This window comes from Panthera tigris, chromosome B1 (assembly GCF_018350195.1).
Source record: "Panthera tigris isolate Pti1 chromosome B1, P.tigris_Pti1_mat1.1, whole genome shotgun sequence".
Classification (NCBI taxonomy): Eukaryota; Metazoa; Chordata; class Mammalia; order Carnivora; family Felidae; genus Panthera; species Panthera tigris.
In genome coordinates this window covers 35,467,720-35,492,728 of record NC_056663.1, presented here as the reverse complement: position 1 = coordinate 35,492,728, position 25,009 = coordinate 35,467,720, and the positions used below count along the sequence as shown (strand labels likewise).

The 25,009-nt window shown below is 41.5% G+C and overlaps 2 protein-coding genes across 8 annotated transcripts in view; both read left to right on the top strand.

Moving 5' to 3' along the window:
* The window catches only part of PIWIL2 (piwi like RNA-mediated gene silencing 2), a 75,067-nt gene extending 63,542 nt beyond the window's left edge, over nt 1–11,525 (top strand). For all 5 annotated transcript variants that reach the window (XM_042983284.1, XM_042983286.1, XM_042983282.1 and 2 more), the window contains 3 exons: nt 7,115–7,368; nt 7,943–8,050; nt 9,613–11,525. In XM_042983284.1, coding sequence (XP_042839218.1) covers nt 7,115–7,368; nt 7,943–8,050; nt 9,613–9,769 — 519 coding nt within the window. In that variant the 3' untranslated portion in view covers nt 9,770–11,525. The remainder of the gene's footprint in view (nt 1–7,114; nt 7,369–7,942; nt 8,051–9,612) is intronic.
* A 9,812-nt stretch (nt 11,526–21,337) lies between these two features.
* SLC39A14 (solute carrier family 39 member 14) overlaps nt 21,338–25,009 on the top strand; it is a 45,836-nt gene continuing 42,164 nt past the window's right edge. For 2 of the 3 annotated variants that reach the window (XM_042983279.1, XM_042983281.1), the window contains exon 1: nt 21,338–21,480. The gene's annotated coding sequence lies outside the window, so the exon portion shown is untranslated. Of the gene's footprint in view, nt 21,481–23,470; nt 23,616–25,009 lie in introns of all 3 variants that reach the window. The other variant, XM_042983280.1, reaches the window with a different exon arrangement.

The following is a 25,009-nucleotide window of genomic DNA, read 5'->3' as shown; positions in this document are numbered from 1 at the left end:
AGTTTGTGGGTTCGAGCCCTGCATCAGGCTCTGTGCTGACAGCTCGGAGCCTGGAGCCTGCTTCAGATTCTGTGTCTCCCTCTCTCTCTGCCCCTCCCCACTCATCCTCTATCTGTCTCTCTCAAAAACAAAACATTAAAAAAATTTCTTTTAATAAAATAAAATTCTCTTTACCACTGCTTTTTGCCATTTCAATTATTACGTGTCTTGGTGTGGACCTCCTTGGGTTAATTTTGTTGGGGACTCTCATTTCCTTTTGTGTATGTTCAATAGCTATTTTGTATGAGGTTACTGTGAGGATTACATTTAATATCCTGAAGTTAAAACACTCTGATTTGAATGTATAGTAGTTTAACTTCAGTAACATATAGAAACATTGCTCCTTTACAGGTCTATCTCTACCTCTTTAGATGTTGATGTCATAAAATTATATACCTTTATATATTTTGTGCCTTCGTATATAGACTGATAATCCTTTTAAATACATTTGTCTTTAAATTTTGTAAAAAAGACAAGATTTGGAGTTATAAACCAAAGTTAAATAATACTCGGTCTTAGACTAATGCTTTTTTTTTCTTTAAATTTACTTGAGTCATAAATCATGTAGAAAATTTTTAAATGTAGTACAAACCACTGTTACGATAATACAATGATATGTCACCTTTATTGAAATCTTTATTTCTCTCTATGGCTACACATTACTGTCGAGTCATCTTTTATTTCATCCTACAGGACTCCCTTGACCATTTCTTGCATGGCATGTCTCTTGGCAAGAAACTCTCTGAGCTTTTATCTGGGAATGTCTTAATTTCTTTCTTATTTTTGACAAAGAAATAATTTGCTGGTATAAGTTTTGAGTGGCAGTTTTTCTCTTTTAGCACTTTGAATATATCAACCCACTACATTCTGGTCTCTAGAGTTTCTGATGGGCAGTCTGCTGATAATCTTTTCTGCGTGCAATGATTTTCTTCTATCTTGTTTTCATGATTCCTTTTATCTTCTGCTTTTGAAAATTTAATTGTGTGTATCAGTGTGGTTCTCTTTGAATTCATATCACTTGGAGTTCATTGAGCTTGACTGTTTATATTCATGTGTTTGATCAGATTTAGGAAGTTTTCAGCCATTATTTCTTCAGATATTCTCTCTACCCCTTTTCTCTTTTCTTCATGGGAGTCCCAAGATGCAAATATTGGTCTGCTAGATTGTGTCCTCCAAGTCCTTTAGGCACTGTTCTCTTTTCTTCAGTCTTTTTTATTTGTGAACAATAATTTCCATTATACAATCTTCAGTTTGCTGGTTCGTTCTTCTACCTGCTCAGATCTGTATTTCAATCCATCCAGTGAAGTTGCAGTTATGGTACTTTTCAGCTCTGGTAGTTATTTTTGTTTACTTTTTAGGTTTTCTCTTTATTAATACTTCACTTTTTCCAAACATTGTTTACTTTGTCCACACCCCCTTTGGTTCTTTGAGCATCTTTAAGACCATAGTTTTTTAGTTTTGTTTTTACGATTTTAATGTTTATTTTTGAGAGAGATAGAGACAGTGTGTGAGCAGGGGAGGAGCAGAGAGAGAGGGAGACACAGAATTCAAAGCAGGCTCCAGGCTTTGAGCTGTCAGCACAGAGCCCAATGCAGGTCTCGAACTCACAAATCATGAGATCATGACCTGAGCCAAAGTCAGACACTTAATTGACTGAGCCACCTAGGCACCCCTTTAAGACCATTGTTTTAAGGTCTTTGGTCAGTGTAACTGCCATGAGGTTTTCGTCACTGACATTTCTATTGATTTAATGTTTTCCTTTGGTCCATACTTCCCTGTTTCTTTCTTTGCTCTATGACTTTTGTTGCAAACGACATTTGAATCTAATAATGTGGTAACTTTGGAAATCAGATTGGCCCCCTTCTTCAGGCCTTTGCTCTGTTTGTTACTTTTTATTTCTTGACTGGTGTAGGTTATGATTGTGCTGGAACTTAAGGTCTTTCAGTGTTTTGAGCTTTTATCTGAGCATGCATTGTCACTTTCTGATTTTTGACATTTATGCAGTTGTTTTTGAGTGTTCCAGTCTTTAATGTCTGACTTCCAAAAAAGGATAAAGAGAAAAATGAAGGGTCAGGGGAGGATGGCACTTGCCCATTAAATACCCTGCAAGTCACTTCAGCTGGAGAGTTAGATGCAACAAGAATGGCTGCCAGCCTCTTTGTCTGCACTTCTGTGATCAGAAGCAGCACTCAGAGAACAGATCCCAGTGTTTGTAGGACAGGGCCCTGCAGTGTGGGTGAGCATAGGTATAGGACAGCTTTTGTACCAAGAGTGGAAATTAACCGCAGTTCACTGTCCACATCTTCCCTGGGAAATTGCAAGCCTTCAACAAACTCCAGAGTTCCAAAATTATTCACATCAGACAGATTCTGCTAGTACATTTGTTATCTAGGTGGGGAGAGAATGTCCTTTTCTTCCTCCTCTGCCATCTCCCCAGAATCCTGTCAGTCTTGTCTGTTCTTGGTAAAATTTCTGCAACCTCAGGCCGCCTCTTCCTGCTACCCACATTCACTCTTGTCATTTGTCTCATGGATGCTTCAGAAATTCACTGCTCCTTTTTGAAGGCTCCTCTCTGTTCAAGTTCATCGAGGCTTTCTTGCTTCCACTGGTCTTTGATAGTCCCATATGTAAGTGTGATTTTTATATTATTTTGATTTTTGTGGTGTTACCATAAGAGTGAAGGATTTCAGTGTTCTCATTTGACATCCTCAACTGGAAGTGATCTGGTCCTAATACTCATTCTTAATCATCTTTGATCTGTTTTGTAGATGGTCGCCAGAGTAGTTTTCAAATGTATGACTGATAATATAGTGGTCTCTAGTTGTTTTCTTACCCCTTGTCCAGCCACAATCTAGGCCTTTGCTTGTGTTATGCCTGGAAACCTTTTACCCTTCTTTGCTGCCTGAATTATCTGCTGATTATTTCATTACACCTTTTCCTGAGGCATAATGTTGACTTTTCCCTGCAGACAACAAATGTTATCTTTATTATGTTATTTGTAATTTATTGCAAACATTTACTTTATGTGTCTGTCTCTCCAGTTCTAATTTGAGTTCCATGAACATTTGGATTGTATCAAAGTAATTTTTTAATTTTGTGAGACTAACACAATTGCTTGTATGTAGTGGCATTAAGTGTTTATTTTATGAACGAATGGAGCCATGCCTAAAAGAACATCTCAAACTTTCAGCAGATATTTATTTTCTACTTGATCCTTGCCATCGTACTCAGTGCTAGCAATACAAGTCAAACAGGCACAGTCCTGCTTTCAAGGTACTCATTAATTTATTATTAATTTATTTACTCTTGTACTGAAGTGGTTTAATAATACACATTTAACATTTATGTTTCAATATTGTGATTTGTCTTATATCCTGACCCTTGTCTAGACCCTAATCTTAACCATTTATGAAATAAAAGAGTATGGATTAGATGACCTAGAAGAGTTACCATTGTTGACTATTACTAGATTTTTAAGCTCCTTGATAACAGGAATCATCTTTCACTTCTACTGGCAGCTTATATTATAGGGCCAAGTATAGTATCTCACACTGAGTGATTGCTTAGCAAATTTTAAAGAAAGAGGTGATGTCAGTGAATACTTCAGATGAATTTGATTCTATTTTTCACTCCATTTATCTTGTTATGTTACTTCTCGATGCTTTGGAATATCTGTATTTCCTTAATCTAGTGCATTCTGAACAACTTTTAAAAATATATGCAGTTGGCTGTTGAACAATGCAAGGGCTAGGAGTACTTATTACCCCCCATGCAGTCAAAAAACTGTATACCTTTTGACTTCTCAAAAACGTAACTACTAATAGCCTGCTGTTGACCAGAAGCCTTACCAATAACATAAACAGTAGATGAAACACATATTTTGTATGCTAAAGGCATTATATGCTGCATTCTTACAATAAAATAAGAGAAAAAAATATTAAGAAAATCATACAGAAGAGAAAATGCATTTACAGTAATGTACTATATTGAAAAAATTCACATATAAGTGGACCCACACAGTTTAAACTCATGTTGTTCAAGAGTCAACTGTGTATATTTTTTACTTTATCCCCCTTAACAACTCTGACAAGAAGGCAAGGTGGTGGTTTATCTCCATTTTTCAACTGAGGAAACAGTGTTCTGAGATCATAGCCAAGGAACAGCAGAATCATACTCAGTCCCAGGTCTCCTGACCCCAGATCCATTGGACTGCCACTCTGTTTCCTTCTCTGAAATGACGGTTTCTTCCTGATCTAAGTACCCCTGGTGTCTACCTTTTAACATAGTGTATCAGTAAGGGATCTTTGAGAAGTCATAGAAATGTGTTACCTTTAGCAAAGTGAGAATTAATTGGTAAAATCATGGAGAGTCTCAGATGATTGGTGAGAAGGCTTAACATCAAACTGGGAAATGGACAGGAGTCAGGGTAGCTCCTGGAGTTCCAGAAGCAGGGACCTAAAGAGACACCACCACAGAGGGACCATACTCCAAGTGATTTTCATTATCTGCTCAAGATTCAAAGCAAGGAGGTGCATTATGCTGGCATAACTTGGGTCATCTTTATGTCCTTTGATTAGTGCAGTGGTCCTCAGCTGGTGGCAGTTATGTCCTCCCAGTGGGCAATGTCTAGAGGCATTTTTAGTGGGGGGCGATTGCTACTGGCATCTAGTGGGTAGAGGCCAGGAATACTTCTAAACATTGTCAGCCCCCCAAAACAGAATAATCTAGCTCCATAGATCATGAGTGTTGAGATATCCTGGATTAGGGGAAGGCACCTCAATTAATAGTCCCAGCAGACTTATCCTGTTGAGGGGAGAAGGAAACTAAACGTTCTTACCAAAAATGATAGAATAGATTCTGGACAGCCAAAGACAACACAAAAACAGAAAAGTCATACAAACAAGAGCAATAATTACAGTTTGGGACTGTGAGGTGAATTACACATTTGTAAATGTAATACTTGAGGTGTCTCAAAAAAAGGCACATTTATAAAAATATTTGAAATTCTGAGCTTTAACTTCAGCAAGATTCTAGGGGATTATTTTTAAAAAGGATTCTTTGAGGGGCGTCTAGTTGGCTCAAGTCGTTTGAGGTTCTGACTCTTGATTTCAGCTCAGGTCATGATCTCACGGTTCATGGGATCGAGCCCTGCATTGGGCTCCGTGCTGACAGCCTAGAGCCTGCTTGGAATTCTCTCTCTCCTTCTCTCTGCCCCTTTGCCACTTGCATGTGCACGCTCTTTCTCTCTCTCTTTCTTTCTCTCAAAATACGTACTAAAATAAACATTTTTTTAAAAAGGGTTCTTTGGGGGCACCTGGGTGGCTCAGTCAATTAAGTGTCTGACTCTTGATTTCAGTTCAGGTCATGATCTTATGGTTGTGAGATCAAGCCCTGTGTCCAGCTCTGCGCTGTAAGCGCAGATTTTTGGGATACTCTTTCTCCCTTTTTCTGACTCTTCCCCACTTTTTCTCTCTCTCAAAAATAAACATTTAAAAAATTTTTGTTTAATGTTTATTTATTTTTGAGAGAGACAGAGTGTGAGCAGGGGAGGGCCAGAGGGAGATGGAGACACAAAATCTGAAGCTGTCAGCACAGAGCCTGACACGGGGCTGGAACCTACTAGCTGTGAGATCATGACCTGAACCAAAGTTGGACACTTAACAACCGAGCCACCCAGGTGCCCCAAGTAACCATTTTTTTTAAAAAAAAGGATGCTTGGGGCGCCTGGGTGTTTCAGTAGGTTAAGCATCCAACTTTGGCTTGGTCATGATCTCATGGTTTGTGAGTTTGAGCCCTACGTCAGGCTTTCTGCTGTCAACACAGAGTCTACTTTGGATCCTTTGTCCCCCTCTTTCTTTGCCCCTCTCCCACTCAACGCTCTTTCTTCCTCTCTCTCTGTCTCTCAAAAATAAATAGAACATTTAAAAAAAATAGGATTCTTTGAATTGAAACTTAAAAAGAATAAATGTATAAAGAATGTATAGTGTATATATATTTAATTCAGTAATAATTTAGGTTTCTGAGGGGAATTGTGAATAACCTATACGACTTGATTAGAATCAAACTACCACTTACGGACTGTGGACTAAACTAAAGCACTTTTCAGGGAACTTCTAGTTTAAAGTTAGAACAGCTTAGGGGCACCTAGGTGGTTCAGTTGGTTAACCATCTGACTCTTGATTTCAGCTCAGATCATGATTTCATGGTTGTGAAATAGAATCATGTGTCAGGCTCAGGGCTGGGTGTGGAGCCTACTTAAGATTCTCTCTCCCCCTCTCCCTCTGCACTTCCCCTGCCTGTGTACATGAGCATTCTCTCTCTCTTTCTCTCTCTCTCTCTCTCCCTCTCTCTCTCTCTCTCCCGAAAAAAAAAAAGAACAGCTTATTCTCTTGAACTATTGAAATCAAACACAGCTAGAACATAATAATATTCTCTAAATGGGAAAAGCATTATTCTTCAAACTGATTGAATATCCAGCATCCAAATTTGATTTGGATCCATGGATAATTTACCATAACTGTATGCTAATTTTAATTATTTAGTAAAAATGTTTCACATTATACCTGATTGTAGGATAATATTTTGTAAGGGATCCTTTCACTTGTTAGCAACTTTAGATGTTGCTTGTACATAAAAATGTGAAGAAGATGGATCTGTGGGTTGTGCAGTCCTATGTTAGAATTTCTCTAACACTTACCTTGTTCTTTGCCTAAATGGTAATTCATGTGAAATACAAGTCAAAGGAAGGTTGATTCATCCCATAATTTTCCTACCATTTCTTTCAACTTTGTTCATATTTTTTGAGTATGGGCCTTATGTATGTGACTCATCACTGGCTTATTTTACTTTCATAGTTTATAACACTTTTGCTGTACCAGGTCTGTTTTACTACCCTGAGGAAGTCTAGAAATGACTAGAAGCTTTTCCTCCCTTCCCTTCTGACATGGTAGCTTTGGGCCCAGCTGTCAGAGGGACCTACTGCCAGATTGCCAAGCTGTGTGCTGAGTGAGCTTCATACTGCCTGCGGTCATCAACCCCAGACTCCATAGTTCACTTCAGGAGGGTGTCGTTTCAGGTGAACCACTGTCTCCCAGAGAAGATTGTGGTATACCGTGACGGAGTGTCTGATGGCCAACTAAAGACAGTTGCCAACTATGAGATTCCTCAGCTACAGAAGTGTTTTGAAGCTTTTGAGAATTATCAGCCCAAGATGGTAGTATTTGTAGTTCAGAAGAAAATCAGTACCAATTTGTACCTGGCTGCTACCGAGCACTTTGTGACTCCCTCCCCTGGGACTGTGGTAGATCATACCATAACAAGCTGTGAGTGGTAAGTGGGGAAAACATTATATTTCAGCAAGAATAGGTTGGAGGGGTTATTTGTTCCTTGGGTATTGGAATGGGGAGGTTGACTAGAGAGATATGGAATGGAATCCCCAGAGATTTTATGGTCATAAAATATTTTCAAAACAACTGAAGAACAAACCAACAATAAATCTTTTACCTCTTAAGTATAAAATATTGAACTCACATTCTTTTCCTAAGATTATGTATACTTTTAACTTCCTGCACACAGATTTGGTAGTTTCTGCTACCATTCCCCCTTTTTTTTTTTTTTTTAACAATTTTAAGTAATTTTACACTCAACGTGGGACTCAAACTTACAACTCTGAGATGAAGAGTCACACACTATTAACTGAGCCAATCAGGTACCCCTCTAATACCATATACTGTTGAGTCCAGATTCCTGAGCTGTAATATGGTTTGGTCTGTGTGTATCCTTGATCCAGTCATTTGACCTCTCTGAGCCTTAGGTGAAGGAGGCAAAATGATCACCAAGATCTTTTTCAGCTCTCTTTGGCCAAATCTGACCGTATCATTCCTTTGTATTTTTTCCTTCCTAGGGTGGACTTCTACCTTCTTGCCCATCACGTACGGCAGGGTTGTGGCATTCCTACCCATTATGTCTGTGTTCTCAACACTGCAAACCTGAGTCCTGATCACATGCAGAGGTGAGCTGACCAATAACTTACTCTTTCTCATAATTAATCATGGCCAACTAGCTAAGATGGGGTCACTGCCACCTGACTGGAATATTTACCCTTTAATTTTTTTCATGTCTTTCATAATGGTATTTTTTTTGAAGAGTGATTGGTAATTCCTGTGCACTTTAAAATTACTTGAAGAACTTAAAACAAAACATTGGTAAAGCTGATGCCCAGGCTTTACCCCAAGCATTCTTAGGCATTCGTATTTTAAGAACTGCTCTGGGGGCGCCTGGGTGGCTCAGTCGGTTAAGCGGCCAACTTTGGCTCAGGTCATGATCTCGCGGTCTGTGAGTTCGAGCCCCGCGTCAGGCTCTGTGCTGACAGCTCAGAGCCTGGAGCCTGTTTCAGATTCTGTGTCTCCCTCTCTCTGACCCTCCCCCGTTCATGCTCTGTCTCTCTCGGTCTCAAAAATAAATAAACATTAAAAAAAATTAAAAAAACAAAAAAAAGAACTGCTCTGGGGGTGCTTGGGTGGCTCAGCTGGTTAAGAGTCTGAATTTTGATTTCTGCTTAGGTCATGATCTCATAGTTCATGAAATCAAGCCCCATATCCGCTCTGTGCTGACAGCAGGGAGGCTGCTTGGGATTCTCTCTCTTTGGCCCTCCTCTGCTCACTTGCATGTGCTTGCACACACTCTTTCTCTCTCTCTCAAAATAGATAAACATTTTTAAAATTTTATTTTACTTAAAACAATTTTTCAATTTTCTAATGTTTATTTATTTTTAAGAGAGAGAGAGAGACAGAGTGTAGGGGCGGGGGGAGGAAGAGAGAGAGAGGGAGACACAGAATCCAAAGCAGGCTGTAGACCCTGAGCTGTCAGCACAGAGCCCAATGTGGAGCTCAAACCCACGAGTTGTAGATCATGGCCTGAGCTGAAGTCAGATGCTCCACTGACTGAGCCATCCAGGGGCCCCTTATTTATTTATTTTTGAGAAAGAGAAAGTATGAGTTGGGGAGAGGCAGAGAGAGGAGAGAGAGAGCATCCCAAGCAGGCTTGCACTGTCAGAGCAGAGCCTGACACGGGGCTCAAACCCATGAATCGAAGTCAGAAGCTCAACCAACTGAGCCACCCAAGTGCTCCAAACATTTTTTTAAAAAATAATTCTTTTAAGAAAAGAAACTACTCTGGATAATTACAACACACAGCCAGTTTTGAGACCCAATGTCATTGGGCTCAGATTATTTCAGTACTTTGCTGGGGTACTTAACGCATTCTTCAGCCTATTCTTGAGGCAAAAAAAAAAAAAAAAAAAAAAAAAAAAAGTTCTGTTGTTTTCCTTGTTTCAGTCTAAAAATGAGGGTACCTAAAGTGAGGGAATTTATCCATGTCCTCTTACTTACAAATAGAAATGAAATTAAATAATTCCACTTAAAAGTAATGATTCCCAAAAGTTGCATCATGTATTTCTTAGTTCCCCAGTTTTCTGGAAAGCATGCTGTGTGTCATACACCCATTAGTACCTAATCATGTCCCAAAATTAAAGGTGGAGAGTGATTTGGATCCTATTTTCTTCTTGGCCTACAGGTTGACTTTCAAGCTGTGCCACATGTACTGGAACTGGCCTGGCACCATCAGAGTCCCAGCTCCCTGCAAGTATGCCCACAAGCTAGCTTTTCTGTCAGGACAGATCTTGCATCATGAACCAGCCATCCAGCTGTGCGAAAACCTGTTCTTCCTGTGACTGGGCAGCCAGGATATGGGTGCTTAGGGAGATTAGACTTCTGAGCTCAGCTGCAACTCAGGCAGGATCAAGAGGGACCCAGGGGGTTTTTGTGTTGGTGGTGGGTTGTTGTGGTTTTTTTGTTTTTTGTTGTTTTTTTTTTTACCAACCTGGTAGAATAAGATTTCTTTTTTCTTTTTTTTTCTCTTTTATACCTGATATCACCAAGAAGTAAGTTCCATTTCTAAATATCAGCTGGAAATTTCCTTGTTGCCTTTGTAGAGCAAGTGGTGGCAGTACAGGTCCTGTATATATGGAGGGGGTGAATACAAGGGAACCTCTAAAAGCCCCCATAGCCAACATGAGCTGTGGAAACCTGCAGAAACAGCAGTTACACCTTGTAAGTTATGCTTACTAAGCACTTCCTATTTCTGTGCCAGAGGTGATAATGAATGAAGTCATTCCGAGTTTCTTGAAGTAGAGAGTTACTTTATTTGGGCAACTGAGAAAGGTAGTAAAAACACCTGTGAGGCAAAGTTTTTCTAGATATTGTGATTGCTGGTAAGTGTGAAAGGCACATAGTAAAACCAGCTGGTGGCGTAGTCAAGTCCTACTGACCTAATCTTGTCTGGGAATTGAGTTTATGACACCTGTGCCTTGAGTTGGCTTTGAAGCTTTGAAAGGGGCATTTAGCCATTCCTTGGCCTCCTGAGAAAGGCCAGATGAAGTTTTTTTCTGTATATTTTAGTTGCTTTACAGTGTACCATGTTGATTTCTTCCTACACCACCTCCCCCGCCCACCCCCCTGACACACATTGGCTCTTTGTTATTGATCTTTAATAAAGTTTCAGCTTTTAAATTAAGAATCAGAACACGGTGAAATTCAACAGCTAGGAAGATTCGTGATGGAGTGAGTCTTTCTTAAACCTTTTTCCTGGATGTGTGGCCTTCTTTTCGTTGATGTGTTTGTAAATGGAATCACTCATTTCCCTTGCTCAATAACCTATTCCTGGCTGTTGGCTCATATTGTTAGGAATTTTTCTGAATCCAGCTTAAGATTTCCAAAAGTCAGCTTTGGAAAACATGACACTCCTGCCAGAGTCCAGACATTTCAGCTTAGAAAATTGTCAATATGCCTGTGGGGTTTTTTTGTGTTTATTTTTCCCTGTTTTAAAATCCTCTGACCCCTTCAGGGTTAATTCAGTTTTAACTTGCTTTAACTGGTTTTAAACGCCAATTTTATTTACCCATTTCAAATTTGTATTTATTTATTTATTTTTTGGTGTGATGGCAGGGAGGGGACAAAGCAGAAACTCCCATTTTATATAATAGTGTCTGAGAAGAGAAACTTTAGCTTAAAGTTCTATTCCTTAGAAGAATAAAAGCAAGCAAGTTTTCAGTTTGTTGCAGTGCCCCACAGAGGTTGAGGAACTTTGAATGAGTGTTGCTAGTGCACTCCTAGTTTCATTTAGAGTGTGGGACATAGGGCAAGGCTAAAGCCTGGAATTTAAAACCCACTGAATCAAACAAATTGGACCACTGGTCTCCGTCTCAACAGATCAGCTTTCTGATTCTCTGTGGAAGCATTTTGAATTTCTCTTTTGAAGTTGGATTTCCTAATACTCATTTTCTCTTATATAATCAGAAAAGACAAATGCTTGAATATAATACAAAATTTCTTCACTTTTTATTCCTGTTCTCTTGCCATTTTTTTCAGTCTTAATGTGCAATGATTGGGCTGTGGGGTGGGAAATAAATAAAAACAAATTTGTATAAACATGTAGTTGTGTTTGAAATAGTGCTGTTGATATATTGATATAGTTCTTTTCCTTTGTAGAGCTGTATAGCATTTGTTAGAATTACTGATTTATTACTCAGCAAGCAAGGTGCAGCTTCAGTAATATTAGGTAATTTCACTGTGATCTGGTAGTAAGATTTCTTGGAAAATAAGACTAATAGTCTTACTTCTGGGACAATTGAGGGGTGTGTGTGTATGTGTTGTTTTTCAAATCTGTTTTCCCATCAGACAGTTTCTATTAGCCTATGTGAAAGCTCCAAGACTGGCCTCTTCTCTCCCCTTATTCTAATGCTTGCCCTTCTTTCCATATACTTTACAGTGTGTCTGTACCCCCTTAAAAATACCTTCCCAAAGCACCCTGGTTGCTTGCTTCACTACTACATCTCTTTCAGTTTATTTAGAAACTCCATTCTGAAATGGTGCAGTGCTTCTTGAACTTATTCTCAAGAGAACCAATTTTTTAAAAAGTAGGCTCTTTGCCCAACATGGGACTTGAACTCATGACCCCAGATCAAGAGTCACATGCTCTACGGACTGAACCATCTAGCCACCCCTAGACAGAACCTAATTTCTGTACAATGTTATAGGGCCCTTTTCATTGGGCAACATTTTGTTGAATGATGTGAAAAAGGAAGAAGTTTTTTAAATGTCTTTCTACATTGAAAACAAAATTTGTGCCTGAAATTTCTCAGTGATTTGAGATTATTGGAGAAGACCCTACTTTCACTTTGTGGCTCCATACCTAGCTTTATCTGAGTTTCTTAGTTTTCCTGTCTGGATTTATTTTGTTTCTTTAAAAAATGAGGAAAATCAAGAGAATGAGAAAATGACCCATAGACTAGGAGAAAGTATTTGCCAAAAATATTGGTAAAAGACTTATCCAAAATATACAAAGAACTCTTAATAGGAAGAAAACAAACAGCCAGATTAAAAATTGGGCAAAAGACATGATCAGACTTCTCATTAAAGATATATACTTGGTAGGGGCGCCTAGGTGGCCCAGTTGGTTTAGAATCTGACTTCGGCTCGGGTCATGATCTCACAGTTCATGGGTTCGAGCCCGTCGTCAGGCTCTGTGCTGACAACTCAGAGTCTGGAGCCTTCTTCCGATTCTGTGTCTCCCTCTCTGCCCCTCCCCCACTCACACTTTGTCTCTCTCTCAAAAATAAACATTAAAAACTTAAAAAAAAAAAAGATATACACTTGGCAAATAAGTATATGAAAAGATGCTGAGCATCACATGTCAGTACAGAATTACAAATTAAAACAAGATACACACCCAGTAGAATGGCCAAAATCCAGAACACTGACAAAATCAAATGCTGACAAGGATATGGAACTTCTGTTCATTGCTGGTAGGAATGCAAAATGGTACAACCACTTAGGAAGACAGTTTGGCAGTTTTTTTACATACACTCCAAAAGAGGTAACGCTGACTGAATGTATAAAAAAGCAAGATCCATGTATATGCTGCCTAGAAGAGACTTAACTTCAGACCTAAAGACACCTGCAGGCTGAAAGTGAAGAGATGGAGAAGCATTTATCATGCAAATGGAAGTGAAAAGAAAGCTGGCATAACACTACTTGTCATCAAACAAAATAGACTTTAAAAGAAAGACTAATAAAAGTCAAGGGGCTGCCTGGTTGACTCAGTTGGTGGAGCATGCTCTTGATCTTGTGAGTTCGAGCTCCACATTGGGGGTAGAGATTACTTAAAATAATAAAATGGTTAAAGTAGCAAAGGTTATGTGTGCTTTGTTCCAGTTAAAAAAATTTTTTAAGCAAAAATGGACACGATATGGGGCGCCTGGGTGGCTCAGTCGGTTGAGCAACTAACTTCAGCTCAGGTTATGATCTCAGGGTTCGTGGGTTCAAGCCCCACGTGAGGCTCTGTGCTGACAGCTCACAGCCTGGAGCCTGCTTCGGATTCTGTGTCTCCCTCTTTCTCTGCCCCTCCCCTGCTCATTCTGTCTCTTTCTATCAAAAATAAATGTTAAAAAAACTAAAAAATAAATGGACACTATATGATCATAAAGGGAACAATCCATCATGAAGATATAAAAATTGTAAATATACACCCAAGGTGGGAGCACCCAAATACATAAAGTAACTAATAACTAACATAAAGAAAGTAATTGATACTAATATAATGGTAGCAGGGGACTTTAATACCCCACTTTGATCAATGGATAGATCACCCAAACAGAAAATCAAGAAGGGAACGGTGGCTTTGAATGACACATTGGACCAGGTGGACCTAACAGCTATATTCAGAACATTCCAGCAGAATAACACATTCTTTTCAAGTGCACATGGAACATTATCCAGAACAGATTACATGGTAGGCCACAAAACAAATCTTAACAAATTCGAGAAGATGAAGTCCTGCCGTGCATCTTTTCTGACCATGGTCTGAAATTAGCAATCAACCACAAGAAAAAAATCTGGAAAAGACACAAATACATGGAGGTAAATAACATGCTACTAAACAATGAATTGGTCAAAGAAGAAATCAATGAGAAAATTAAAAAATGCACGGAGAGACAAATGAAAACACAGCAACACAAAATCTTTGGGATGCAGAAAAGGTGTTCTAAGAGAGAAGATTATAGCAATATAGGCCAACCTCAAGAAACAAAAATTCAAATTAACGACCGAACTTCACACCTAAAGGACTAGAAAACAAAACCGAAAACCAGTAGAAGGAAGGAAATAATAAAGATTAGAGCAAAAATAAATGAAATAGAAACTAAAAAAAAAAAAAAAAAAAAAAATCAATGAATTCAGGATCTTTCTCTGAAAAGACAAAATTGATAACCCTTTAGCCAGACTCCTCAAAAACTAAACCTACTCTTACCATATTCTCTGGCAGTCAGTCACACTCCTTGGTATTTGCTATTTGCTCAAATGTGTTGAAAACTTATGTCCACACAAAAACCTGCATGCAGATGTTTATAGCAGCTCTGTCTGTTAACTGCCAAAACTTGGAAGCAACCAAGATGTCCTTCAGTGGGTGAAAGGATAAATAAAATGTGGTACATCCAGATAATGGAATATTAATCAGCAGAAAAAAAAATCATGCCACAAAAAGACATGGAAGAAACCTAAATGTTTATTACTAACTGAAAAGCCAATGTGAAAAGGTATATACTGTGTGATTCCAAATATTCTGGTGAAGGGAAAAACCATGGAGACAGTGAAAAGATCAGGGTTGGGGAGAGAGAGGGATGAACAGGCAGAGCTCAGAAGGTTTTTAGGGCAAGGACATTTCTGTATGATATTGTAATGATGGATAGATGTCATTATATATTCATCCAAACCTGTAGAATGTGAAACATTAAGCATCAACCCTGATATAAATTATGGACTTTGGGTGATTATGATGTGTCAATGTAGGTTCATCAGTTGTGACACATGGGTCATTCTGGTAGGGGATATTGGTAGTGGGGGAAGCTGTGTGTACATGGGAAATCTCTACTTTCCACTCAGTTTGTGTGAACCTTAAATTGCTCTAAAAAATAAAATATTTTTTTTTATGTGAGTGAACTAGGGAGACCTCTGGCAACATGGCAGACTGAACTGACCATACTGACAAATGTTGGCCAAAATAGAAAAAAAGATTTTTTCCTTCAGTTAGGTAGCTGAATTTGGGGGGAAATGGAATGGGGAATGGGAAAGGAAAAAGGAAAGAAAATATCAAGGTACAAGAAAGAAAGGGAAGCCAGAATGGTAATAGCTGATTCCAACACAGCTCCCAGGGATACAGACAAAAATGCAGGAGCAGGAGCCCCCAGGATTCTTGTTCCAGTTAAGGATAGAAGATACGGTCTCACACCGTATGAGGTACAGGATCGCAGGACTGAAATCTCTTGGATGAAGAGAGCTGGAATCTAGAAGGGGAGTCAAGGGTCCCTGCCAACCATCAGCAGCAAGGAACTCCAGGGTAAAAAGGCATTCGTGAGAGATCTCAAAGCTTGGGCCACATGTAGGTATGTGCAGGCTGAATTTATATTAGGAGCACGTGGAAGGATCACAAGCTGAAAAATTACCACGAAGATTGGCTCAGACTGGTGAGAGACGCTGAGCCCTGCAGAAACAAGTGCAAAGTCAATTGAATTGCAGCCCAAAGAGGTATAAATGGGAACTATGCAAGAAAAGTGACCGGAGGAGGAAAAAAAGAAAATGAGAAAGTTGATGTTTGTCTGATAGGAGCTCTTGCAGCTTGGAGAATGAGTGACACAATATGAAAAGGTAGGATTTTCCAGAATTCAAGACAAATATCAATCCTCTACTTGGAGAAACTGAGGATAAAGAAAAGCACATTCACTTCTAGATGTACCGTAGTGAAACTATAGAACCCTAAAGACAGAATCTTAGCAACAGTTAAGAGGTGAAAGACATTGCTTATGAAGTTCATCAAACTAGCAGCAGACTGTCCTCATTCAACAATAGATGCTTAACACAAAAGGAATAATAAAAATGCAGCATCAACTTAGAATTCTTTTCCCAGCTAAACATTCATGAAAGGGACAGGGCAAAAACAATGATATTTTCTAATAAAGATCAGAGCAGAAATTAATGAAAGAATAGAAAAACGAGAGAAAATCAACAAAATCAATTTTGAAAATATTTAAAAAGCGGGCAAACCTCTAGCTAGTTTGGCAAAGAAAGAAAAGACTCAAATTACTAAAATCAGGAATGAAGGATAGGGGATTACTGACCTGACAGAAATAAAAAGGATTATAAGGGAATACTATGAACAATTGCATGCCAACAAACTAAGTTATCTTAGACGAAATGGGAAAATTCCTATAGTTGTTACTTAATCAAGTGTTATTTTTACCATTTGGCTTTTTTTTTTTTTGTCTGCTGAAAGCATTAGATGAGAACAGAAATGACTGAGGCTGAAAGGATTCTAGCTCTTTTGGCTGACAGAGTGTGGAGTGCTGGTGCTCTGACATGATTTTGGGTAAACCAGAAACTTACATTTCCTCTGATCCTCTTAAATTCATTAAAACATTCAAAAACATGAAAAACTTGGAACGCCTGAGTGGCTCAGTCGGTTGAATGTCCAGCTTCAGCTCAGGTCACGATCTCACGCCCCGTGAGTTGGAGCCCTGTGAGTTGAAGCCCCGCGTGGGACTCTGTGCTGACAGCTCAGAGCCTGCAACCTGCTTTGGTTTCTGTGTCTCCATCTGCCTCTGCCCCACCGCCACTCGTTCTCTCCCTCTCTGTCTCTTTCCCCCCTCCTCTCTCTCTCCTTCCCTCAAAAGTAAATAAACATTAAAAAAAAATTTTTTTTTTTTTTTAATTAACATGGAAAACTCATTTTTCCCCTTGAAACTGTCTTACCTGGTCATTGGTTTCTCTCTCCAGTCTCTTTCAACTGTTCTGAGAGCTGAGGAGTAGAAAGGGGATCTTTGGCCCACCCTGCTGATCAAGTTGCCTACCTTGTCAACAGAAACCACAGAGCGAATTTTTGTTTTCTGAGTCCCCATCCCATTTTATACACACTCATAGCTGGGGTTTTATTTCTCTGGCTTCTTCCCCAAGGCTGTTTCATTGGCTTCAGCTATGGGTAATCTGCATATCTTTTGGCTGCTGGCTGTGGTACCTTGTCAAAAGGGAAATAGTCAAGAAAATGTCAGGGTTTTGTGCTTAGTTCCCTTAAATATCATCCAGCTTCAAACTTTTAGTGAGCTGGCCTATTCATTCATCCATCAAATGCTGAGAATTTCTTACATGCAAGATGTTATGTTAGGAGATGCAGAAATCTTTGATAATCCAGACAGTTTAAGGTCAAATTAAGTTAGAAACAAAACTGAAATGAGGGGGAAATGCAAGTACCATAAACCATAAAATGTGGTGGGTTTTTTTGTTTTTTTAAAATAGGCTCCATACCCAATGTGAGGCTTAAACTCACAACCCTGAGATTAAGAAGTTGCATGTTCTACAGACTGAGCCAGCCAGGCCTGAACCATATAAAATATTTTAATTCTATGCATCATAACCCAATATTGGGTCCTGAAATCAATTTAGTGGGCTTGTTATCACTTTAAAAAAAAAAATGAAGCAGGGGCACCTGCTCAGTTGGTTAAATGTCTAACTCTTGATTTCAGCTCAGGTCATGGTCTCAGGGTTCATGGGTTCAAGCCCTGAGTCTGGCTCTTCGCTGACAGTGTGGAGTCTGCTTGGGATTCTCTCTCTCTCCCTCTCTCTCTGCCCCTCCTCTGCTTGCACACACACATGTGCACACACACTCTCGCTCTCTCTCTCTCTAAATAAACTTGAAATTGAAGTAAAATATAAAATATCAGTACATTGCATGTACAGTGAAACCTTAGATTGCAGGTAATTCTGTGAGTGTTCTGCAAGATGAGCAAACATTTCTAATAAATTTAAACTTGATAAAAAGTAATGTCTTGCAATATGAGCAGTATGTGATGCCAAATGTCACATGATCAAAACTGAGCAAATGGTTCTTCTCTGTCTCTTGCTGCGGAATTGTGGGTGATTGTCTTCCATACTCTGCTGCTGTCTCAGGCCGCAGTGTTTGGCAGAAATCAGTGAGTTTTCAGAACATTGGAAGGTGCCCACAACTGGCACTAGTCTATCTTTGTCACTTCAGAGCACCTATGGACAGTCCTTTGCTTTTCCATACAAGAGTAAGCTTAAGAATGCTTGACTTCATTCTAGGTCAGGCTGCCTGCAGATATAGACCCTTTCCTCTGCTGCCTTATTGCCAGTTATATTAAATATAGGATATGACAAGAGTTTATTAATACTGTACTGTAGTCAACATCCGTGCAAGGGTATACGATGGCCCCCGTGCAGAAAAATGTTGAAAAGAAAGGCAGTAAGAGGAAGGAGATGATTATGGTGGAAGTAGGAAATCACTGAGAAGTACGAAGGAAGTTTGTGAGTGGCCAAAATTGCAAGATTTTGTAAGAAGTCTACATCTGCATTTCTTCTTCAGAGGAGGAGGGGGAAAAGGTGGACGAATCACTCACTTCAAATGATATTAGGGAGGTGTGTAAAATGTGGGAAACTGCAAAATTTTGTAGAAAAACACCACCTGAATAAGTCTGTAGCAGTGTGAGTGATGAAACTGTTTAACGACAACGCAATGTCACATTTCCACGAAATCCTCAAAAGGAGGCAAAAGCAAGTGTCATTGGATAAGTGCCTTGTTAAAGTTGCTTGAAAAGAAGATTCCATTGAGCCAATAGAGAGCAGTGATTCAGTTAGTGATAGAGAAAGTTGTCCTACACAATAACCCTCACATCAGCCGCAAAGGTTTTCAAGGTAAGTGTGGGTTAATTTGTTTATTTTTCTTTATATTTTGTATTTTCTTTATTATTTTGTATTATATTATTGAATCATTTTTACGTGAATATTTTTGGGTTGTGGAACAAATCATCTGAGTTTCCATTATTTCTTGTGGGGAAATTCATTTTGATATACAAGTGCTTTGGATTACAAGCATGTTTCCGGAATTTGTGAGCGAATTATGCTCACAAACCAAGGTATTATTGTATTAGGGAAATTCTGGAAAACATTTGTTTGCTATAATGTTATTTATACTGGAGTTGCCATGTAAAATATTTTTTAATGTGGGTTACAGTCAAAAGAGTTTGAAAGGATAGGTAAAATGTGCCACAGAAGAATCAAGAAGCTTTCTGAAGGGAAGTAGCTTGAAAAGTTAGAATTTTAATGAGTGGAAATGTGGCTTATGAGAGGAAAAAGGCATATTATGCAGAGAGAAATATAGAATTGTGGGCCCAAGCATGGCACCAGGCATAAAAAATTGAGTACTACTCAGCAACAAGGAGAGACTTACGGTTCACCTGAAGAATTTTGTGTGGGGCTGGATGTGAAGAGTTAAAACCTTTTGATTTTAAGCTATGTTAATAATTAATTGTATTCCCCTAATGGATTACTGATAGCTTATCAGTTTTGGTGGACTTTGGCAACTCTACCCTTCAGTCTGGTTGCAAACAAGTGAAATGCTGTCGTAGGCCCTGTGGTGGGGTGTCTTGTCCTGCCTCCTCCTGTCTGACAGGAGGCTTCTTGCCTTGTTTCCCTGTGTGTAGTGCTGACACCTTGCCTGGAAAAGCCATGGGATTATTTTTGGACCTCAGGTTTAAGAAAAGATTAACACCCCTGTGTAATATGCATTTATAGCCTTAAAAACTTTTCAGAGCTGTATGTGTTAGAAGCATTCTTGTTTGATTTAATCTCTGGCTCAGCTGCTCATTCCCTTTCCAGTACTTTAAGAAAAGGAAGGAATGGTATAGACTGGACCATTTCTGACAGCCCATTGGAGATGGGATTAAGTCCCAATGGATGACATAATGTCTGAAAAATACTCTGAGTTTAACCAAGAAGGACAAGTATAAAGGGTTATTACAAAGATGAAGGGGCTCTGAGGGAAATTCTGCAAGAGATACCATTACTTTGAAATCACTTGGAAAATGAGAGGACTATCACCCCACCCCTTACCCAACTGGAGCACTGACTGTAATTGCAGGATGAGAATAATTCAATTTTAGAACAACCAGGGCCGGGCTAGTCTCTTCACGAGTGGCATAAACAATCTGGCCTCCTCTGGCTTTGTTTCAAGGCTTTCTTTTTCCCCTCTCTACCCAGTCCTTAGGAACAAGCTGCCACTGAACTCTGGATTCTCCCTGCTACATGCTCCAGGGACTGTCTGCACTGCCAGCCTGAGGGTTCTTCTCTCCAGAATTTGCAGCATGGGATACGGGGCCCCTTCCCTGTGCAAATTCACAGAGACACTAAGTGCCAGCTAGGCACCAGACATTGAGCTACAACTGGTACCTGGATACCAATTGGCTACAGTTCTGCTAGAAGACCTTTCCTGTGGGTCCCCTAGACCCAGGTGGCAGCTGGCTTAGCTGTAGAGGAAATAATCGTGATGTCCACCAGAATAGAACAATGGGCGTTTAATGGGTGGCTTATTTTCTCAAGAAATTTCCATTTCCGAGGCTTGATATCCATCTCAATAGGACTATCCCACAACGGAGGAGATTCCTAGGACACGCCTCACCCCCAAATTAACATTTCTCCCTGACTGGGATTCAGAAATGTGGTTCCCTTAAAGAGCCTGATTATTTGGGGGGGGGGGGGGGGGAGGGGTTGTGCGACATTTAATTGGAAAGTGAGTATAGTATGGTTTACTTGGAACTTGAACAGGAAATTATTTTAATTTTTGTTCTTTTGGCTGGTTGAAATATGGAGAAGAAACATCGTCTATGGGGCGTCCCCTTTTAGGGCACATTTCAGAATTGAGTTGGAGGTTGAGAAGCTTTTTACATTAATCAAAAGTGTTAAAATATAGACATACATATTAGGTGAGTAGCAGTCTTACTGCTAAGGGATGGAGGCCAGGTTGTAAGAGGTTCCCACGTGGAGAGGGAAAGGTCTAAATGGGAGTTTCCAGAGGAAGGAGGAGTCAGTCTGTGGGCTTAAGTGAATGAAGAATGGAATTCGCAGAACGGTTACAAGATGAAGCTGGTCCGGCTAGGATCCCGGAAAGCTAGATCTCCGCCTGGGCCGGCGAGGTGCCGGCGCTGGGCCGAGTGGAGCGGGCGGCGGGCTGACAGCTCGCGCACGTCGCCCTATCGTGGGCCGGGGCCCCACGTGGCAGGCCCTGGGGAGAGCAGGGTGGGGCGAGGGTGGGGCGGGGCCCAGGGACGGGGGTGGGCCCTGTCGCTGACGCGCAGGCTATATAGCGGGGCATGCGCGTCGTGGCGGGGACGGACGCAGGCAGGGGGGCGAGGGCACGCGGGCTACCCGCGCGGACGCACCGACCGAGCTGCCGCTGCCGCTGCCGCTGCCGTTGCCGCTGCGGGCCGCCGGAGGGCCAGGCTTGTGAGGTTGCGCGGGGCCCCGGTGGCGTCAGCCTGAGCTTCAGGTGAGGGCGGAGAGCGTGCGTACCGGCGGGACCGCGCAGTGCCCAACAGTGCGGCATCGCGCCGACAAGCGGCGCGCCTCCAGCGCTTGGGGTCACCGGGTGGGGGTGGGGGTGGGAGTGGGGGCCTGGCGGCGCCGAGGACCGAGAGCCCGTCTCCGGATTCCGAAGCCTCGGGTTAGAGCAGGGAGGCGCCCGGGAGGATCAGCACATGGGCCCGGACGCAGGATGGAGGCGACACCTGGCTGGGGTGCCCCGATGGGGGATACTTTGTGGTGAGGGGAGGGGGTTCGCAGCTGCACTCCTTTCGACTGGAGATCGCGGGATGTGGGAGCTAGATAGAGAACGGTGTTCGGCACGTAGACAGCCGCACTAAAAAGCCGAGAGGCTTCCTGAAACCCGCAGATAGGAGGACAGAAAAAGCAGAGGGAGTAGATGGGCAAATCTGGTGGGCAGTTCTTGGGGCAGCTCCGATGGGACACTGGCCTCCGGACTTTGCTTTCTGGGAACTGTGTTCCTACCCTGGCCAGATCACCTACCAGCTGGAGAAAAAAAAAATGCCGCGGATTTTCCGGCCGACTAGTAGCAGGAGCTGGAGAATGGCACTGGAGCCACTCTGATAAACCCTGAGCTGGCTTTAGCCATGGGCACGGTTTTTTTTTTTTTTTTTTTTAATCTATTTTTGGTCCTACCGACCAAGTTGGGAGCTATGGCTCAGGCTGCCCTCTCTTGGTGGGTTAGGGCAATGGGACAAAATAGCCATCCAAGCAGTTTCAGGATATGATTCTGAAGTTCAGTTAAAGTAAAAGAAAAATTTCCCAGCTCGGGGCTGTGGCTTCGGTTTTGAGGCTCTAGTGTCTGCCAGGGCCTGGGTGTCCAATAGGACGCATGCTTTGATGAGGGCACAGTGCTCACCTGGGGCATAAGGAACATAGGGGCAGGAGCAACTTTGCACCCGACTTTTCTTCCTGGACTTACCCTGGGTTTGGATTTGTCTTTAGAGTCATTTTTCCCTGGAAACCCCAGGCCACGTGGGTAGGCTGCTGGGAAGTGGTGGTGGTAGTACGTACTGGAGACTGGCCTGGCTACCCTGGTCTCTGTCCTAGCTCTGCCTCTAACTTGCCCTATGACCTTGGGAAGGGGTAAGTGCTAAGGTCAGAATAGATCTTTTATCCAAAACATCTGTGATTAATCCTTAAGTCTTAAACAAGAGCCAGAGAAACTGAGAGGATCTTGATGATGAAGCAAGAGAAAGAATGTCCAGAATTGTGACTTTTATAGGGTGGAATTAAAAACTAATATTCCATTTCTTGTTGGAGGCTCAGAGGTGAATTTCCATATATCATGTGATACCTAGGAGATAGACTAGTGGTACTCCTTCTTCCATTGGTCCCTAAGTATGACTAAAGGGCACCAACCGGAATTATTGGCTTTGTCATTTAGGCAAGAAGAATAAGAACTGCAGGTTCTATGACTCTCAGATGCATCCTCACCTCTCTGGTTAGCCAGTACACAGGGCCTGGTCTGTGCTCAGCTCTTGGAGTAGCCACTGCCAAGTGCAAAGAGGGGATGAGGCCTGGCTCCTGTAGACTCTTGATGGGGAGAGAGAACACCCAGACACGAAGAATAAGGTAGCAACGCAAGAGAGGCCACGCTGTTGTGTTCCCATTAAGTTCAGAGAAGACAGCACTCTGCTAAAGATGGTATGAGGTGGTAGGAAAATTCTGGACTTTTGAGCTAGATGAATCTGTTCAAATCCTGGCTCCGTCACTCTCCAGCAGGTTTCCTAACCTCTGTGAGCCTGTTCTCCCTGCCGTGAAGCATGTTGTGATTGTGCCTGGGACATGGTAGAGGTTTGTCATCATCACAGTCATCATTATCATCATCTGTGTGGGATGGGGTGGATTATTTAGGGGTCCCAGAAGCTTTTAGGTAGGTTGGGTTGTAGGAGTGGTATGAGCTCAGACTTAGTGTTGATTCATCTCCTCCTTAGGAACATGGATGCAATTTCCCTGCCTTTCTGAGTAGGCCACTTTTCTGTGCCCTGCTGGAGATTGTCCCACAGAATCACTGGGCAAAAGGAAAAGAGATTTTTTTTCTTCCACCCTTAGTTTTGGGAGCTACTCTGATTTCTTCAGGTAATAGAAGTATTCCTTTTCTGCGCTGATAATAGGCTGGAAGGACTAACATTGAGTTGGGGGTCTGGGCACTGGGTATATATCAGTCACTGGGCTCGTTCTCTTTTCAAACCCTGCTCAGTCTTCCTTTTTCCCTACCTGCTCAAACCCACTTTATTCCAGAGGAACCTGAATCCGTGTACAATATTCACAGGATCTTGGGATCTAAATGGTAGTGCTGTGAATAGATTGTATATGTCTGGGAATTGGGACTTCCTTCTCCCTACTGTGCTAAAGTAATTCAAACTATTTGCAGTGGATGCCTGAAGAAAGTAATGCTTAGGCATTTTGCAGAACTACAGACAATAGGATGTTGAACTGCAAGGACTTTGGGAATCTTCCAGTCTAGTCTCTTTGTTTTACAACTAAAGAAACTAGGTCTAGAGAGGTTAATTGGTATTCCCAAGTCACATTTCTTGCTAGTGACCAAGAAGCTTGATGGAGAAGACCAAAGACAGGTTCTGTTTTTATTCCTAAGTGTAATGATGAAATTGCTGATGATTCTAGTCTTTTCCTTAAAAACATGAAGAGGAAAGGAGCCAGTTATCTCTGGTGCTTATTTAGGGGGAAGGAAGGTCCTTTGCTTTTGTAGATAGAAATCACAGCACAGTCATCTTCTTCTGGAGGAGTCCTGCTTCTCTTTCCAGAATGCCTTGAGACATGCGAGGATGGGGTGTGGAAGGGTCATGCCACTGTGGCCCCAGCCAGGACTCACTAGATGTCTACAGTGGGACTTTTCTGACCTCGAGGCTGGCAGATTGGCGGCACGCCAGCAGATAAGGAGTCCAGAGTCTGCTGCCAGCCAGGGGCCTTGTGCACTCCAGGGGAGCCAGCAGGGCAGCCTCACCGCAGGGTCTCTGACACCTACCCTTACTGTGGTCACCAAGGCTCCCAGAGACATCCCCTTACTGGGCCCAGCTGACATCCAGAGACAGAACTCCCTGTGGGTTCTCTGGGACCCCCGCAAGGGTAGGAGGGAGAGTGGCCACAGAATCAGCCTGGAGAGAGCTTGGCATGCCCAGCTGTGGGAAACCACATTCCCTGCCTTGGAAAGTCCAGATCTGACTGTGTTCTCAGGCCTCCTAACTACCTTCCTCCAGGAGAGTGCTGGGGTTTGATGGAACAAGGTGACAGTCTTGAATTTGTTACCATTGGGTCCCTAGGGGCTCTTAGTCAAGGCACTCAGTAGTTTTAAAAAGTCAGCTTAAAGTAGGGAGTTTTAAAACAATCCATGTTTTATTTATTTATTAATTTTTTTTTTTAACGTTTATTTATTTTTGAGACAGAGAGAGACAGAGCATGCACAGGGGAGGGGCAGAGAGAGAGGGAGACACAGAATCTGAAACAGGCTCCAG